At 36.8% G+C, this 16,897-nt stretch overlaps 1 protein-coding gene across 7 annotated transcripts in view; it reads right to left on the bottom strand.

Annotated features, from left to right (window-relative positions):
* PPM1B (protein phosphatase, Mg2+/Mn2+ dependent 1B) overlaps positions 1-16,897 on the bottom strand; it is a 36,687-nt gene that overhangs the window by 11,173 nt on the left and 8,617 nt on the right. For 4 of the 7 annotated variants that reach the window (XM_035897033.1, XM_035897030.1, XM_035897032.1 and 1 more), the window contains 3 exons: positions 13,296-14,159; positions 11,285-11,402; positions 2,991-3,102 (listed from right to left, as the gene is read on the bottom strand). In XM_035897033.1, the coding sequence (XP_035752926.1) occupies positions 2,991-3,102; positions 11,285-11,402; positions 13,296-14,141 (1,076 nt within the window). In that variant the 5' untranslated portion in view covers positions 14,142-14,159. The remainder of the gene's footprint in view (positions 1-2,990; positions 3,103-11,284; positions 11,403-13,295; positions 14,160-16,897) is intronic. The other 3 variants (XM_035897034.1, XM_035897035.1, XM_035897036.1) reach the window with 1 other exon arrangement.

The following is a 16,897-nucleotide window of genomic DNA, read 5'->3' as shown; positions in this document are numbered from 1 at the left end:
ACTACCTCAAGATCAGGAACCACCTCAGCTGTAAGAAGCTGAAAACCAAAAGAATAATGATTGGGGAAATATTTTACATATTTTCCTGGGTTTATATTCTTCCCTACGCAGCTACTTTCAGCTAGCCTGTGGACAGAACACAGAGCTAGAATCATCCTTGGTCTGATCTAGTCTGATGAGGTTCTTATGTTCATACCATGGAAGCAAAGCACATTCAAAACAGAAGAGTTCCATTTTTGAACAGAATCTTGCAAGTATGAGAGAGCAATAAATCAAGTAATTTCAGTATTTAGTGTCAGCATCAGAAAATGTTTTTCAAGTCACAATCTAGCATTTAAAATAGTACCTACTAAAATACTCAGAACTCTGGGAGATGGCTTGCAGAGCAGTGAATGCAAGGGACGGTGCATCGAACCTCAGGATGACAACTAACCTACAACACTGAAAAGACATTGTGCTATCATGTGTTCAGAGGCAATGTATGTTGATGATGAAATCAGCATTTATCTAGACACACCACACCAAAACAAGCAGAAAGCAGGCACAACAGATACACCTGACAACTTGAAGCCTCAAGACATTGGTGTACATGCGATTTGTGCTTGTTCACACACAGGTTTTGGGCTGTGTCTCTGAGTGAGCTCCAGGGAAGAAGTTCAGAATTAAACTGATAGCAGCACTTTCAAAAATTATGTCCAATACGAAAAGTCTACTAAAGAACACAACTTCTCCAAGGGCATATGAGTTAAAGCCAATGCTTTAAAAATTCTGGAAGGGTTGCATGGCTGAGCTAGCGTGGGATCCATCAGCATTGATAAAAGATTTTTCCTAGAGAAAAGAAACTGAATCTTTATGCAGATGATACAGGTTCTCTTCATTTAGTGATGGCAGAATGGTAGAATTCTGACCAAATATCTGTACTACAGAGTGCAATGGTACCTCACACCAGTATCACAGAAAACACCTAGACAGTCCAAACAAGGCTGCCATAGAAGCAGCAGATACCCATTGCAGAGGGTTTAAACCAGACTTAAAACTCAAGCCTTTGGGAATTTTCCTATCTTTGCAATCTACTTTTCTTTCTTTGAACAGCACATTTCTTTGTACTTTCCTTTGAAGACAAAATTCAGGAGCAAGCTGTTGAGTAGAAGTACTGACGCTCAAGTGACAGGGTGGCTCAGTTTTCTTTAGCAAAAAGTGACCGTTCTTTTGGCAGCATTTGAAGTTACAGGGGTATCTGAGTCAAGCCAGAAGCCAGTCTTTGAAGAGTAAGATTTTAAAGGATAGGACACCGCCATCAAATGACCACAGCAGAGTTGACACCTTTAGATCTCCTGTCTCAAAGAATGAGCCAGTACGGGCTTCTACACAAGTGGGATGCTTGAAGGAAGTATACACTGCCTATAGAAGTAAAGCTACTTCAAAGGTTCCTAAGGTTTGCACGCATAGTCTGGTCAAGGTAACATTGCATTGCACTTCTCCAGCTCAGACATACTAAAAAACAGGAACAAGTATAACTGGTGCTAAACCCAAGCACGTCAGCCACAGACAAGCTCTTTCTGCAACCTGTTTGAGCCAGGTCTTGGGAATTCAGCCAGAAGAACAAAGTGTGAATGCTTCATGTCCTGGTAACATCACAGGATAAGGATCTCAAGATAAAGAATATTGTCTTGTTAGGGCAAAAGTTTTATGTTACATGGTATGTGGTTTTGGGTTGTGTAGTTGTACTTTTTCAAAAATTCCATTCAGGAGCTCAATCCTGTAAGTAAAGTTAACTAAATACATCACTGCCTGTCTTTGTCCTAAGTTTGAAGGCCAAGAAGTAGTTACTCAGTACTGTATGGAATTCTCTTAGAAGAAGCTGAAGGTACACCTCTTGAAATAATTTCCCTGTAGCACAAGACTTCAAAAGTCAAAATGGAGAGAAAGGCATCAAAAGGCAAATTCTGAACCTAAACCCATTAAAAATGTAACGTGGGTCACAACAGATTAAAATAGAATTTACATGCAAAGGTTCCAGAATAATGAAGCAGTATAGGATGCAGTTATTAATGAGCAAAACAACAAAACATGCCAACTCATTCAGCAGTTGGGAGGCACTAAGAAGAATAGGCACACTGCAACTTCTCTGAATGCCTGGAATGCACACAAGTGGAAAAAAAGGCCCAGAACATACAGGTACTTTCAAGACTATAAAAAAATAATCGTGGCAAACAGTGATCATTAGTAAGTACATGCAATGAAAATAGATGTATCCACAAATGCTCAGAGGACAGGACTCAATATTTTGAAAAACAAAGACATTCCAGAAGAAACATGACCTATGCCAGGGAGCAATAATGGGTCCCACTGTTTGGGGGATTCTAGATTAACAACTGTTTGTCCAATACTAAATTCTGTTAATTAAAATCCTTAAGTAATAGGTTGTTAGAACATCACTGTCAGCCTCCCCAGAAAACCAATGTAATTTCTGAATTTATTCCAATTAAGTTTTAAAATGCATATCCTAGTTCAATACTCTTGCTTATCTAACATTCAGTTTAAGACTAAACAAAGAAAAACAATTTTCTTATGAGAATGTTTGCTGAGCAAACAAGCATTAACCCAAACTTATAATGGGCATTAGATGGTGAAGGAAACATGACATCAGGAAAGTTAGGCTGGTATTTTGATATTCCAGTTACATTATTGACAGTTCTTAACAAATGTAAAGCAGTAAAAAGCCAAGAATAAATATTTATGTTTTAAAATGGCCATATGGAAATAGTAAACCAGTATGTTATGTACTGGTTTATGATCAATCTGTTTCCCCTTACCATTCTGGAATGGGAACAGCAACACAAATGTTTACATAGTGCAAAAGGTAAACTAGTTTAAAATATAAAAAGCAACTTTGTCAGCTATTACAATAAGAAAGCTTTAAAATATTTAAATAAAAGTATTTGTTTCAGTGAACTAAACAGTTCAAGAAATTCCAGTAGTGTACTCACTTGCCAGCTAAACCACCTCCTGGTGGTAAATTAGGGATATTCTCCGCAGTTAAAATACGAATAACGTGAGCAAGATCAGGCATTCCTTCTTCACCCGATTTTTCCATAATTTCTAATTTAAAAACAGAAGAAGTCCTTAGATGACTGAATTAATACCACCCATTCCTTAAGATACTGAAACACAACATACTATTACTTTTTAACACAGACATTATCAAAGTCACATGTAACCAGGAAAACATTCTTCACATTTTAGATAAACAGTCTTTGCATGGTGGAACAGAGCTATGCAAATCCATAGCTTGCCTTTCCAGTATGCTTCTAGCCATTCTCTCTCAGAAGCAGACTGTGCACTGGATGAAATATCCCGGACACAGCAGCCTGTTTATTCTTTTTTAAAAAGACAACAGCTGGGAGTTTGTTTCAGTTACCTTCCCATTGCACTGCAACACATACTCTGACATGACATGCCATAAAGCCAAGGCTTCCCAGGAATTCAGTCATACTTCATTGTAACACCTTGAATTCTCAAAGACCTGGATCTCCACTGCATAAACACTAAGAACATCGTGCAATAAAGAGGCATATATAACGGCCTGTTATCACTCAGGGGGCCCAAACAGAATATAGTACCGACGATGAGTAAATAATAACACAATATTCCATTTTCAAAGCAGAAGTGTCACACAAGTCCCGTGCTAGCAAGTTTTTCTGCCTTGGAAAAGAACTGCCTAAACTGAAGTAAATTTTCCCATGTTCTTATTCATCGAAGCTGCTGCAAGGCGAACCTGTAATAGCTGCATATACATTCACATAGGCATAACGCTACCAGCTTCCAGTCATCAGTTTCTAGTCATTCAACTACTACCATGGCAGAAAAAGGTTCACTAAGTTATCTACATGCTGTAGTTGTATGCATATCTCACATATTTAAGAATGATTCTTTTTCCTGAAAACCAATTTAATTAAGGAACTGAGTGCCATTTCCTGTAGACATTGTTCTAGACAAAAATTCTGTTTGACCCACAAAAGCAAAGAATGAAGAAGAATGAATCCTCTCAAATATCATCTGAAAAAAATTTCAGTCTGTATCTTGGCTACTATCCAAAGACAAACAAATCGCTTAAATCTCTTACAATCAATTGATTATAATCTGGAGGCCTGATTTGGAGCCTGCGATTAAAGTCAGAAGCAGCTACAGCTTGAGTTTCTGAAGTTAGTAGAAAAGCACATCATTTACCTATTTCAAACACTGCATCTCAAATTTCCTGGTATTTAAACTCCTCTTAATGTCTATCACCTATCTAGAAAGCAAGTGGTATGCAAGCTTCTCTCAGGACTACTGAAAACAAAGTGCTTGCAAGGTACTTGCTTACCCTGTATCAGGGACATCTGTAGGAAAGCCCCGCCAGCGCAATTCTACTTTTAGAATAGTTTTACTACCCTGTAGCAAATAAGGCACTATGCTTCTAAGCCCCAATTTTAAGTCAGCACCATACAATCTTTGCAATGAATAAGCTAGGTATACTATTACTATAAGTGATTAAACACTCTTCCATGAAACTTTATGTATATTATCATACAACCATACATTAAGAATGAATCATGGCTAGCAAAGGAAATGACAGCTGAATATGGATGCTTGAATCTTAGGATTTTGATCACTTCTTCCATTCATGTTCACACAAATCAGCCACAAGTCCTCTTATACATTTTATCTTTTTGTGCAGTTCTACCTAGTTAGCAGTAGATAGTACCATTACAATATAATTTTGCTGTGTCACACACATCTGATAGGAAATAGGTCTTATGCATATACTGCTTTTTATACCAAGACCACATCTGGTTCTGTACATAGTAAAAGTAGGCAAATAGCAAGAATTAATAAGAAGAAATGCTACAGAAGTAAGCAACTACTAAATATTAATGCAAGCATAAGATTTTTATATCTTCTTAAAAGGGAATTACAAGCAATCACAACTAAGGATCACTGTATATTTCTTGGTACTGGAAACTTCTACTTTATACGTATAACCACTTCTCAGGGAGTGCTGAACTGAACCACAAGCATCTTCTCTCCATTTCTAGAAGGTGCCAAATCAGGAATTCTGGTGGAACTGACCATCCCCCTTTTTCTTTTCCTGATATTAGGGTGAATAATTTCATCCAGAACACGTCACCTCTCTTCAAAAAACCCTTCCTAACAGAAAATCCAAGAATAAAGCAAATGACCAAGCATGACCTTTTTTCATTACACATCAGTTAGCAGAAATGCACTGCAGATTTGTTTGACAAAGGCCACTAGAGAAAGAAACCAAATGTTTTCAGAAACAGATTTATAGGCATTTACAAGGTTTCCACCTACATCTCTATGATGTTAAGAGTAACACTGCAATTAGTTTTTTTTCCCTGAATGTGCAAAACATGATTGCAGAAACTTTTGGATCTGCATTGCTTATATAACTCAAGACACTTAAAGAATAATTTCCTGATATTATCATATATGCAAATCCATGAGAGTCCCCTACAAAGTCTACTACTTTACTCCTAAAACACTTTTCACTAAAAGCCTAACAACTTAACTCGGAGATAAGCATTTTGAAAACTCAGACAAAGTTTTATTTCAGTTTTTATATAAAATGTAAGTCCCCAACCAGACAGCATTAGAAGCTTTCTGTGTTCCAGCATCTCCTTTGATTTCCAGCTATGATTATGACAAATCAGTTTTATATACAGTACATATTCCACATATGTAAAATGCACCATCCAACTCACTGTATTAACTGAGTATTCATCTACTATTAAGACTGTTTAAGCCTACATAAAACGCATGACCCTATTTATGATTTGGGGGTTAGTGTGTTTTGGTTTTTGTGGGTTTTGTTGTTTCTTTGTTTAAACTGCATGTCTGATACAGCCTTTCAAATAAACTGAAACGTATCAGAGAATTGAGTTGACTCCTGTGCCTAGTTTTCTCTTCCTGTGACCAAACTTTGGATGTCTAAAAACCAAGGAAAACCAGAGAACAGAATGTAGCATTTGAACGTGGCAGTAAGAAAAGACTGACCCAGCATAACTTAACTACTGTCCTTAACTACCTGCATTACTTTGGAAGCTAACCAATTCAGTGACTCAAAACAGAAGCAGGGCTGTGCCCACCATCATAAATGACTCAGTCACAAGCTACTGACTACAACCCCCTAAGTATTTCAGAATACTCTTGAATGGGCAGCTTTGGAATGCAGTTATACACATTCTGTCAACCTCAAGACCCAAACTAGCAATAGAGCTTTGGTATACAGTTCTTCCACTAGAAATCTCTGTAAAGTATCACTCGCTGAGTTGTTTTTTTTTTTTTTAATAACTCTGTTAAAACAAAATCTGTTTTGGTATTAAAACAATAATTCTCTTTTGTTTTAATAACTCTGGGAAGTTTTTATGGGACTACTAACTCAACTCTTTGTACAAATACACAAGGTCTCAGCATTCTACTTAGAAATGTACAAAGACAGACTACAAACATTACATGCTAAGTATTAACTGCTTTTGAACACAGATTTTATTTTTTTAAAACAAGCAAAAGCATGGCTCAAACAGGCATTTTTCTCTAAGCCAGAACTTAAAATGTCCAAGCGTAGCAGTGAAAAAACCTGTTGTCTAAAGGGTTTGATGGGTTAATCCAGTCAGCTTGAAATTTAAGGTCCACAAGAGAACAGGAAAATATTTCGTATTGAACAATGTACACTCATTAAGAACAAATATCACTGATCAAACTAAAATTGCTTCAGGAAGTCTCAAAGGACCTTATATTAAATGCCAATGTTGCCCTGATTTTAAATTGGTCACTTACTGAAAGACGAGCCTATCTAGGAGAACTCAGCTTGTATTTTTGACATCTCCATCTTTGCAGCTTAGTAGCTCTACAATAAGCTCATTTTTTTCAGAATGTTTTTACTACCGGTATAAATAAAATTGTTATTGGCTATCAACCAACTGTACATAACTTGTGAGCTGTTGTAATTCTTTAACAGATAAAGGAACATTAATGCACACAATAATTTAACATGAACAAAGTCCATTATTTGCCTTTTGGAAGGAATAATCATCATCTAGCCTGGTATTTTAAACATTAGTAAGTCTACTAAAGATTCTCACTATATACAGTCACTTACTGTAACTGAGCATAGATTCTTGGACTTAGCTGCCTAGCTTACCATGTTCAGAGCCTCAAAACACAGCAGAACTACAAATAAATTATAACTAATATACTTCCCTGAAGAAGAAAATCCTAAGGTGTAAACTGTACTTAGAATACATGTAAAGAAATACAACTTCTGTCTTTTGAAAACAGCTAGAAGAGATGATCAAATCCATATTATCAACAGCACAACTTAACTACCAGGCTTTAAGTTTTTAGAATTAAGGGCAGTTTCAACCTCTCGGGCACACTTATGCACTGTTTTCCAGACTACACTTAGACTAAAGATGAATGCAAAATTGATTATGGCAGTTGTCCTTTCCTGATCAAAAAGATGTTCCCACCTTCCCAAACTTTTCCTTACTATTCCAACACTTGAGATCATACTCCCCCATCCTTTTATTAAAGCTAAAAGTATTTCTGCTCACTATGTAAACCTTTAAATCTGACTCCTTTTTTAGAAGAATCCAACATCTTTCCCAACAATTCTTGCCATCCTGCTTAATAGTATGAAATATTTTGTTAAAGCTTGTCTGTATCATTTCTGAACTAGTAATACTCAAGGCACAAGTATAAGCTAAAAATTGCAGTCCAGCAAGTATTTTTTTTTAAATTGAGGAGACTGTATCAAATTGACAATTTCATAGAATTTGTTATGAATGTAAAAATTTAATAGAAAACAGGTAAATATTTCAATTTCTTCTGAAGTCTGTTTCCTTTATTTTTTCCACTTCTTGAGCACATTTCCTCAAATATGCTAACTCTCATTCCTTGCTAAATACTTGACATTTAAAGGCCTTGCACCCTGTCCAATTAGCAGAACACAGAATGACACAGGGAACTCATGCGGGGGGGTGAAAGGAGCGGAAATCAAGAAGAGCTGAAGCAACAGAAGTCCAAGCTTTGAAGCAAATCATTTCTCTGGAGCACTTCAGCTTAACAATCATTTTGTGTTACACTCGGAATGGCTCTGCATCGGACTACAAACTCTCCACTTCTTTTTGGTGTGTGCAGTATTTGTTAAATACAACAACATAGCTAAAATAGATTTCTGCTAAGAAGTTATTTTGATACACTAAAGTAGTAACTCAATTATTCTACAACACTGCATTGTTACTAGCAAGTAGTGCTACATCATTCTCTGTTAAACCAGTCACACGGATCAGAAACTATTCGACAGCTTTTCTATTATTCTTCTTAACATTCACTTATGAAAGCAATAAAATACACTGCAGTTCTATACATTTTCCACCTATTTGCTAACGAAGAGAGGACCCAACAAGAAGCTGGGAATACTAACCAGTAACCACTGTGTGCACACCTGACTGCTGTCAGTGAAGGTAACTACTCCTGGCTCTCTCCCAGAGCCTATTAACAGCTCATGTACTCTACACAGACATAGGAAGATAATAGGTATTTATCTTAACTAGTGTCATCTAGGAAGCCTGGGATGTAAGCCAAGTTCTGAGAAACATGCCTAGAGTTAGCATTTGAAGTGACCATTAGCTCGCTCTAATCTCAACAGAAAATACAAATATGCAAGCCATTTCAATTACATCCCATTTAAACAAGAGGGAAAGACACCACACGCAACATCAGCGCATTCAGAGGTAACCTGTATCATGGCCTGAAGGCCTTCTTATATATATATTTAAAAATTAAGGTTTGTTATATCAACTATCTAGATAACTGTGACACTGACGCAAACACAAAGAAATTTCTAAGTTAACCTAATTTGCTTAAATAAGAGTACAATTAAAAAAAGGTATCTAGACAAAGAACATAAATTAGTGTAGAACAGCTGTGAAAATAAAAGTTAAATGAGAAAATACCTACAGCAAGTGTAATTTCCAGCATTAAAATAAGTTTTAATGGTTGTCCACAGCAACCAGGTTGCAGTGGCTGCATGTACATTTCCATATCACTGTTGCGTTTTACACTGAGTTAGTGTTAAGAATTAAGTTATGAAGAGTTAGCTGTGGGATTTTTGCTGTTGTACATTCTCAAGAAGATTCCCGATCTCCTCAGATCTACAGATTACTTCTCATTTATACCTAATGCTGCTCATTTGGATATGAACTACTTTCTAATGAAAGCACGTCAAATCAGTCCTTTCAGTATCCATTACAGTATGTTAAAAAGCCAGTGGGTGTCTCAGATATTCAAATAAACCAAAACCAACAAGAAAAACAGAAGTGGCATCTCTCCATATGTGATAGTGCTGGAGTTCTGTATCAGTAATTCTCATCAAATAGTCGTAAGAAAGGAAATTAACTATTCTACCTCTACAGATTATATACACTGTGCTTGGGTGCCTGGAAAGTTTCCACAAATTTTGGTCAGTCATACCTTCTTTCATAAAAAGTGCTCAAGCTCAGGGTGCCAGTGGCCAAAGCTGTGGCTTATGTCACTGAGACCTTGTTACAGTCTCAAGATGGTGGCTTTATGCTGGATCTGACCTGCAAAGTCCCAAACATCTTGGCAACCAAATTTAAAGGTACTTTCAAGGAAGTCTGCTGAACAGTCCTGTAGACTGCCAATATCACTTTTTTCAATATGAACACAGAAAAGTACTATCACAACAGCAATACTATAGGATAAAGCTGGTCTCAGTACCTGGAACAAACACATCAAAGCTACACAACTCATTATCAATCTACGAAGGGACCACCTCTTCATGAAACATAGTTAAACTTGGATCTAGTGATCAGAATATTCTAGTCCAGGCCTGAAACAAGTGAAGAAAGGGTACAATTTCTCAGCCAGCTTTCTCTTCAGTAAAGCCTTTCCTTCCTTGAATACTGTAACAGATAGCTCCAACAAATGGGTTAATAAATTGCATCACCCTAAGTTGGTGACAGTGCTTCAGTATTCTTCTGATGAGACTACAGAATTTTAAAGAATTGTAACAAGGCTTTCAAAACCTCCAATGACTGCTTCTCTCCAATGATGCTACTTCACAGTATTATCCTAGCAACGTTTGTAACAGCAAGACAAACTGTTCCAAGAACTCAGTTATTTTCATGCCTGGGTTGCTTCTGCAAAAACCTGGCCAGCTAAGAACAGTATTATAAAAAAGGTGAACTTTCAATATCAGCCCCGAACTTCAGACAATTCTGCCAAAATTAAGCTATACCAGAATCAGTAGAGTAATTAAGAAGACTGAAGAGACTGGGACGCCACTACATACAGGTGTCATCAGACCTTAAACAGCCTTGACCAGTGTTAAAAGATTTTAAGTTAGAAGCAAGAGTTTGAAAGCCTGCTTCAAATGTCCATTTTTCTGACATTAAGAATGCTGCAGAAAAGCAATAAACATACAAGGGCAAGCCTTTCATTCTTAGTCTAACTTTCCTTTCGCTGTTTCTGCTTAAGGGAAGAAGTTGCATTCAACCTTTTGGATAAGTGAAGAGTTATAAGTCAGTGACTAAATGAAACTGGTTAGGAATTAAGCGTAGTCCTCCATGGAAGTTCTAGATGGTTATATGGTTTTTATTCACACATACACAGACACTTGGTAAGCATTCAGAATCCAAAGGGATAATTTAAGGCTTTTGTATACATACGTATTTTTATAATTTATACTCTTGTTTTCACAAAAGTGCATTTAAAAAAGTTGTTGGTGCGAAAAATAACTCACTTACAGCTGTGTCAAATAGAAGCAGTTAAAAAAGCTTGTATAATTAGATGAATAGGCTGTACCTTCGTGAAAACCCAATACAGCTTTTTCTTTTTGTCAATAACTTTCACCAAGGGAGCAAATACCACAAGGATCCCTTTTAACGCTATTTTATAAGGAAGACATTAACAATATCACAATTTACTTAGCTGATATAACACTCTGCAAGGTCAGTAGCTGCATTTTGACCTGTAAAGAGAAGTAAAAACCTAAAGCTCACATTAAGAGCACACCGTGGAATATCAGGATAAACTAACCACGTGGCTTAAAACATTTTTGCTGACACACAAAAATTCAGAGTTGTAACCAAGCCTGAATTTGACTCAACATATAGTGGCATCATGGCTTTCAGGGTTTTTGTTTTCGTGCTCGAGAATGTTACGACAGCACTTCTAATGAACAAAACTGATTTCGTACCTTCAACCCGTGATTCCAAGTACTTATCCAACTCGGCATCTTTTTTCACTGCTTCATCTGAGACCTTAGGAGCATTTGAAAAACAAACTAGTACGATACTCATGTTATCACGACTCCCCTATACAACAAAGAAAAAAGAACAGTTAGGATCTTTAGTCTTATTTTTCATCTTTCTATTCTAGTCACATTATTACTTGTTCCAAATACAGTACTAAACATATACCTGGAAAAAATGAAACCTTGCAATAAAACTGTACTTTGATTTATAAGAACCTCTAGGTTTCCCAACTAAACTATTCACTAGAATTAATTTTACTGATTTTATTGTACATTTAGTCTTAAAAGTTTAAGATATTTAATGGACTTATTTACATGTCAACAGTTTTAAAATAGTATCAAGAAAACAGGTCAGAAACTAGACAGTCATTTAATGTTCCCTTAAGCCAAGTTAAAAACCAACTCATGCTGCAAAATGAAATGCAGAATACTTACCCTACACTACTAGAATAGCTAGCTCCAGCTACTAATTTATTTGAGTTTGTGAGCATTCATGTAAGACATTACATTAATTACAAATCTGTTTATCAGAATGCACCTGTGTCATACATAGCAATTTGAAGCAAAATAAGAACAAAATATGAATTCATTTAGTATGGAAGCTGACCTTACAGACTATCATGTGCTCAGCAACATCAGCCAACAGCTTTTTCAGATACTAACTGTAATGCCAGTCTTCACTTAGTAAGCTCTGATACCACTTCCCTGGTCATATTTATTTTTCAAAATTATAATCCATATCCCAATTTAAAAACACAGTGTCTAAGTCTTAGAAGGAGATCCAGTAGAACCAAAATTTAAACTCCTGGTTTGAAATAAAGATTTTTTTTTTTTTTGGTAGAAATTTAAGTGCCATTAGTCACTGCGTATTGTTTCTGTGTAAACCCAACCTACCGGATAGTTCCTATCATCTATCAAAACTCCTTCTCCTGAAGAAATTAAGTAGTAATCTGATACTAGAATAAATTCCTTCAGAAGTACTCAGGAGCTATTCTACGTTCCCTTTTGTACCAAGCACATGGGGACATCTATCTTTTACAGCAGTTAATATTATGTCGTACAATTCACATCCTGAAGACAGAGAACAACATTCTAATATCATTAAACTACAGAGATCCAGGATCTGACTTCATAAAATGAGCATGAGGTCAGGGTCAGTTTTACTGAAAGTATACTATAGTGACCATCCTTTAACAAGGCCAGCCAAGTGTTTGGTCAGAAAAGCCACGACATTTAAACCAATCATCCAATGTATAGTACATGCTGGAATAAAACCCTATTTCTGAAAAAAATTACCTACCCTTTAGTGTCAGAATTCTGAATTTTAATATTTTCTTCAAAATTGCATGTTAGGTCTGTGGCCTAATGAAGGAACTCTATTTGCACTAATAGGAGTTGCATTTTTCAGGGAATGCTGGAAATTGTATACCTATGAAACATTTGTAGACCAACCTGTAGTTGCTCTGAACAAACTCTAAATTTGAGGAGTATAAGCAAGCTCAGTTGCAAAAGTAGCACTTCTCCACTACAACAGTAAGTGGAGGACACCACTTGAGATTACAGACAAACCATACCTTGAAGAGGAGATGGTGCAAACACTGGTTTTATGCAACTGCCCAACTTGAAAGAACAAAAAAAACCCCCAAAATACCTTGCACGGAATTTATTAGTTTTAAAAATTTTGTATCTGGAAACAAAATTTAAAGCTGGAACTATATGCAAGCGTTATTTGAGAAAATAATAAACCTTTATTTTTGCAATTGCTGTCACCTCTCAAGGCACAAAGGATAAGGTTATATATTCTTCAGCAAGGATATATATTCAAGTGGGTACAGAAGTTTGAGGGAAGGAAGAGGGAGAAGGGGGAGAGTAAGCTAGGAACTCCTGTTAACACTGTACCCATCTAAACAGAAGATCATTTTAGAACAGCTTCTTGGAGAAAACAGTTACATACCTTATGTAAACAAGTGTCCACTACCCAATTGCACACTTTTTCCAGGTCATCTGATACTTCAAGTCTAGACTTAACAAATTCACAGAGCTCTTCATTGCTCATTACATCCCAGATTCCATCACAAGCCAAGATGATAAACTCATCTTCTTCTGCCCTTAAAATTTCACAAACCTCAGGCTCTGGAGAAACAAGTTGTTCTGTAGGGCCTTTACCATCAACACATTTGTAGTCATAGTCCCCCAGAGCTCGAGAAACTGCCAGTGAACCATTAACACGCTGAATCATTACACTGCCTCCTGCATTCTGGATTCGCTCTTTCTCCCTTGGGTTGCAAGGTTTGTGATCCTGTGTTGAAAAACAGACTTGTCCATTCCTATAGAGAACAGCACGTGAATCACCACAATTGATAAAGTATACATGCTCAGGTGAAATCATAACTCCCACTGCTGTTGAGCCACTTCTGTCCATCCCATTTCTGAGGTCTGAGAAATTGCGCATATACTCATCAATTTTCAAAAAGCCAGTTCTGATTCCACTCTTGACATTTTCCACTGAAGGTTCAAGAGCAGATCCAGGTTTTTCTGTCGCCCTAAAGTCTTCATTGTTAGTGATGTGTTCTAATAAGTGCGTGGAGCAATAATTCGCAACACGAGATCCTGCGTGACCATCATAGACAGCAAAAAAGGACCAGTCCTCTAAGCCATGGGGAATACCTACAACAGCTGTGTGAGCATCTTCCATTTCCACTCTCCATCCCTGCATACTGCTGAGGCCATAACGCAAGCCATTCCCTGCACCATGAGCATTATGTTTTTCAGTTTTTGGTTTATCCAAAAATGCACCCATGTTTATGCAATATTGAATCTGGAAAACAGAGAAGAAAAGTCTTGTTTATAAAACCACCACTCCATATAAGCTTTATTCTCCCTTTTCTGTGTTTCTTCATTATAAAACAAGTGAAAAAGCATGCACATGTGCAGAAGTCAACAACTAAAATGGGGGAGGAAGTAATTAATAAATGACATCATGAAGTGTGAACTTACAGACCCCTGTGTGTTTTTGGTGCGTTTTTTTGGTGAGGTGTTGTGTTGCAGAGTAGTTGACGTACCTTTGCAGCCCTGCCAATTTTGTCATTCTCTGCAGAAACTAATTCATGCTGGAAAAAAATCAATCATATGACTCCTGTTCTCTTTCCAGTTTTACTGTGGCATGAAGAAAAGCAAATACTTCATAAGTAAGAACTGACTGGTTTCACTAGCTTTGCAGGTACTGTGCTGCTACTGTATTGTTAAGCATAGCAAAAGTGACAATAGGAGAACATAGACCATCTGCTAGAAGCAGCAAGGTGCCAAATCCCACTTCGATCCAATAAAACTTCTCATGGGATTCTCTTAATAAATTACACTTAGTCCTTTGTAAAACATTGCCATTTTTACCATCCCTAAAAGACGTTCATGTGTATACATGTGATTTTAAGTTCAAAGATGCATCGATCTTGATTTTAAAATGTATTCAGTTACAAAAGATACGAGCTATCTAAGGGAAGAAAATAATCCACAGAAAGTTAGTTCTTCAGTATCTGATAACCTACTTCAAAATATATGAGAAAAAAAAAACATCTTCAGAGAGCAAGCTTGCAGGTGAAGTGTGAGTAAGCTATGTTGAAGCTTTAGAGGACTTCTGACTTCCTCTCCTGTACTGGACTACTTCACACTTTATGAAGTCAGAGAATGCATTCTTTAATCCACAGATCCCATAGTACTTGTCTGAGAACTTCAGATACTCAGATACCACAACCTCTAATCATGCTAAAAATGACTGCCCATGAAACCCTTAGTGACTGGATGTGAAAATTACAGCAACCTTCATACAAACAGAATTTGAGAGAATTCTGCCACGACTGATCCTGAGCAGTCACTAGGTCTCCAACACATTAGTACCCACCAAGCCTGCAGAGTCATGACAATCTAGTTCTGGTTTAAGAGTTCGTTACCAGCTCAGAAAAAGAGGTTATGAAATCCCTACTTCTGCCACACCCCTCATCTAAACACATTTTCAGCATACACAGCTTGCTTTGACAAGAGATATAAAGAATAATACAATGCAATGAGGAAAAGGTTTCAGCTAGATTCTGCACTCCACCTCCCTTTTTAGGGTAAACTTTAGGACTTTCCTCCAGGTAATCCAAACTTTGAAGTGCCAAGGATCTCTAACAGACCCCAACAGTTTGCTCACAAGTTATGCCTCTTTTGAAATGTATCTCCCACTCTTACTTTAATACAAGTTTAGACAAACTTCCCTAAGTATTGCAGCAACTCCTTACCTGGTTTACTACTTAGTCTAATTTTACTGTCTGTCTTGATTCAGGTTTAATGCCCTTTCATTCAGGTGCTACTAACATTACAAAAAAGGAGCAATGTGTTTCTGTAAGAAACGAAACATCATATAACTTGATGTACTTTTTCTTTAAAAAAAGTAGAGAGAAAGCACCTGGCTAAGTCAAATCAACTGAGAGATGCCAGAATTTAAACACCTTTTACGTTAGAGTACTATGCTATGTTTTAATTACAAGTCTTTAAATTATCTGTTCTGACATAGAAAGATTTGCTAGAGATGATTTCTTAAACATTCAGCTAAAAATTGAGGTTTTGCATGGACACTATAAATGCTAACACTGTGCAATTACCCCCTCTAGTTCAGCTATAAGATACTACCATGCTTTTTAATCACTTCTAATTTCTTCGGGAACTTTACACTTGCATAACATTTAGTTGTCTCTATGTACCAATCTTCTGCTATCAAGAAGTCTGATGTTATAACAGAAGTCTTGTACTTAGTAAATTAAGTAGCCATTAAAAAAAAAAAAGTTGTGTGACACCAAAGAAAGCGCCCTGAGCCTTTTACGCCCACAAAAATGGGCATTCCATGTACAAGGTGCACATCCTCAGCTGCAGAATCTATAGTAAAACCAAATTAAGAGAACGTGTTCAAAGGTTGTTGCCAATTTGATTTTACTCCATATAAACATAAAAATATTCCTGAAACTGGACTTTATAAAGCAAATCCAGAACTACCAATTTCACAGAGAATGGCACATACAATACAAAAAGGCAAGTTACAGAATGACTTCAAACCCACACCTAATATTCTCAAAATACTTTCTGTACTTTTAACAACTTGAAGTCATTAAGCCCTTTCAAACACAAACTATCCATCCTTAACTTCACCCACCTTCCCAATCAGTTCAGTTTTATGGTACTATCTAAAGAATTTCACACACAAGAAGGCATAAATGTTATCTTTGTTCTTAATCTCTGCAGTCACCATCCACTGGCCTCTAATTATATTACCTGGGATAGCAAAGAGGAAGATAAAATGACTACACAACCTTATGTTATGCATTGTAAGCTTCACACTGTATGTAATTTGCAAGAGAAAGTAGTCAGTTATATTCTACTCACAATTATTTGCATCATTATTTTTCCTTCTTTATCTGAAAAGCGTATGTCCAACACTGCTGTGCTGGTTTTGGCTGGGATAGAGTTCGTTTTCTTCACAGCAGTTAATATGGGGCCATGTTTGGGATTTGTGCTGGAAACAGC

The sequence above is a fragment of the Egretta garzetta genome, unplaced genomic scaffold (genome assembly GCF_000687185.1).
Source record: "Egretta garzetta isolate BGI_Z169 unplaced genomic scaffold, ASM68718v1 scaffold166, whole genome shotgun sequence".
NCBI lineage: Eukaryota > Metazoa > Chordata > Aves > Pelecaniformes > Ardeidae > Egretta > Egretta garzetta.
This window is presented reverse-complemented; position numbering and strand designations above follow the sequence as displayed.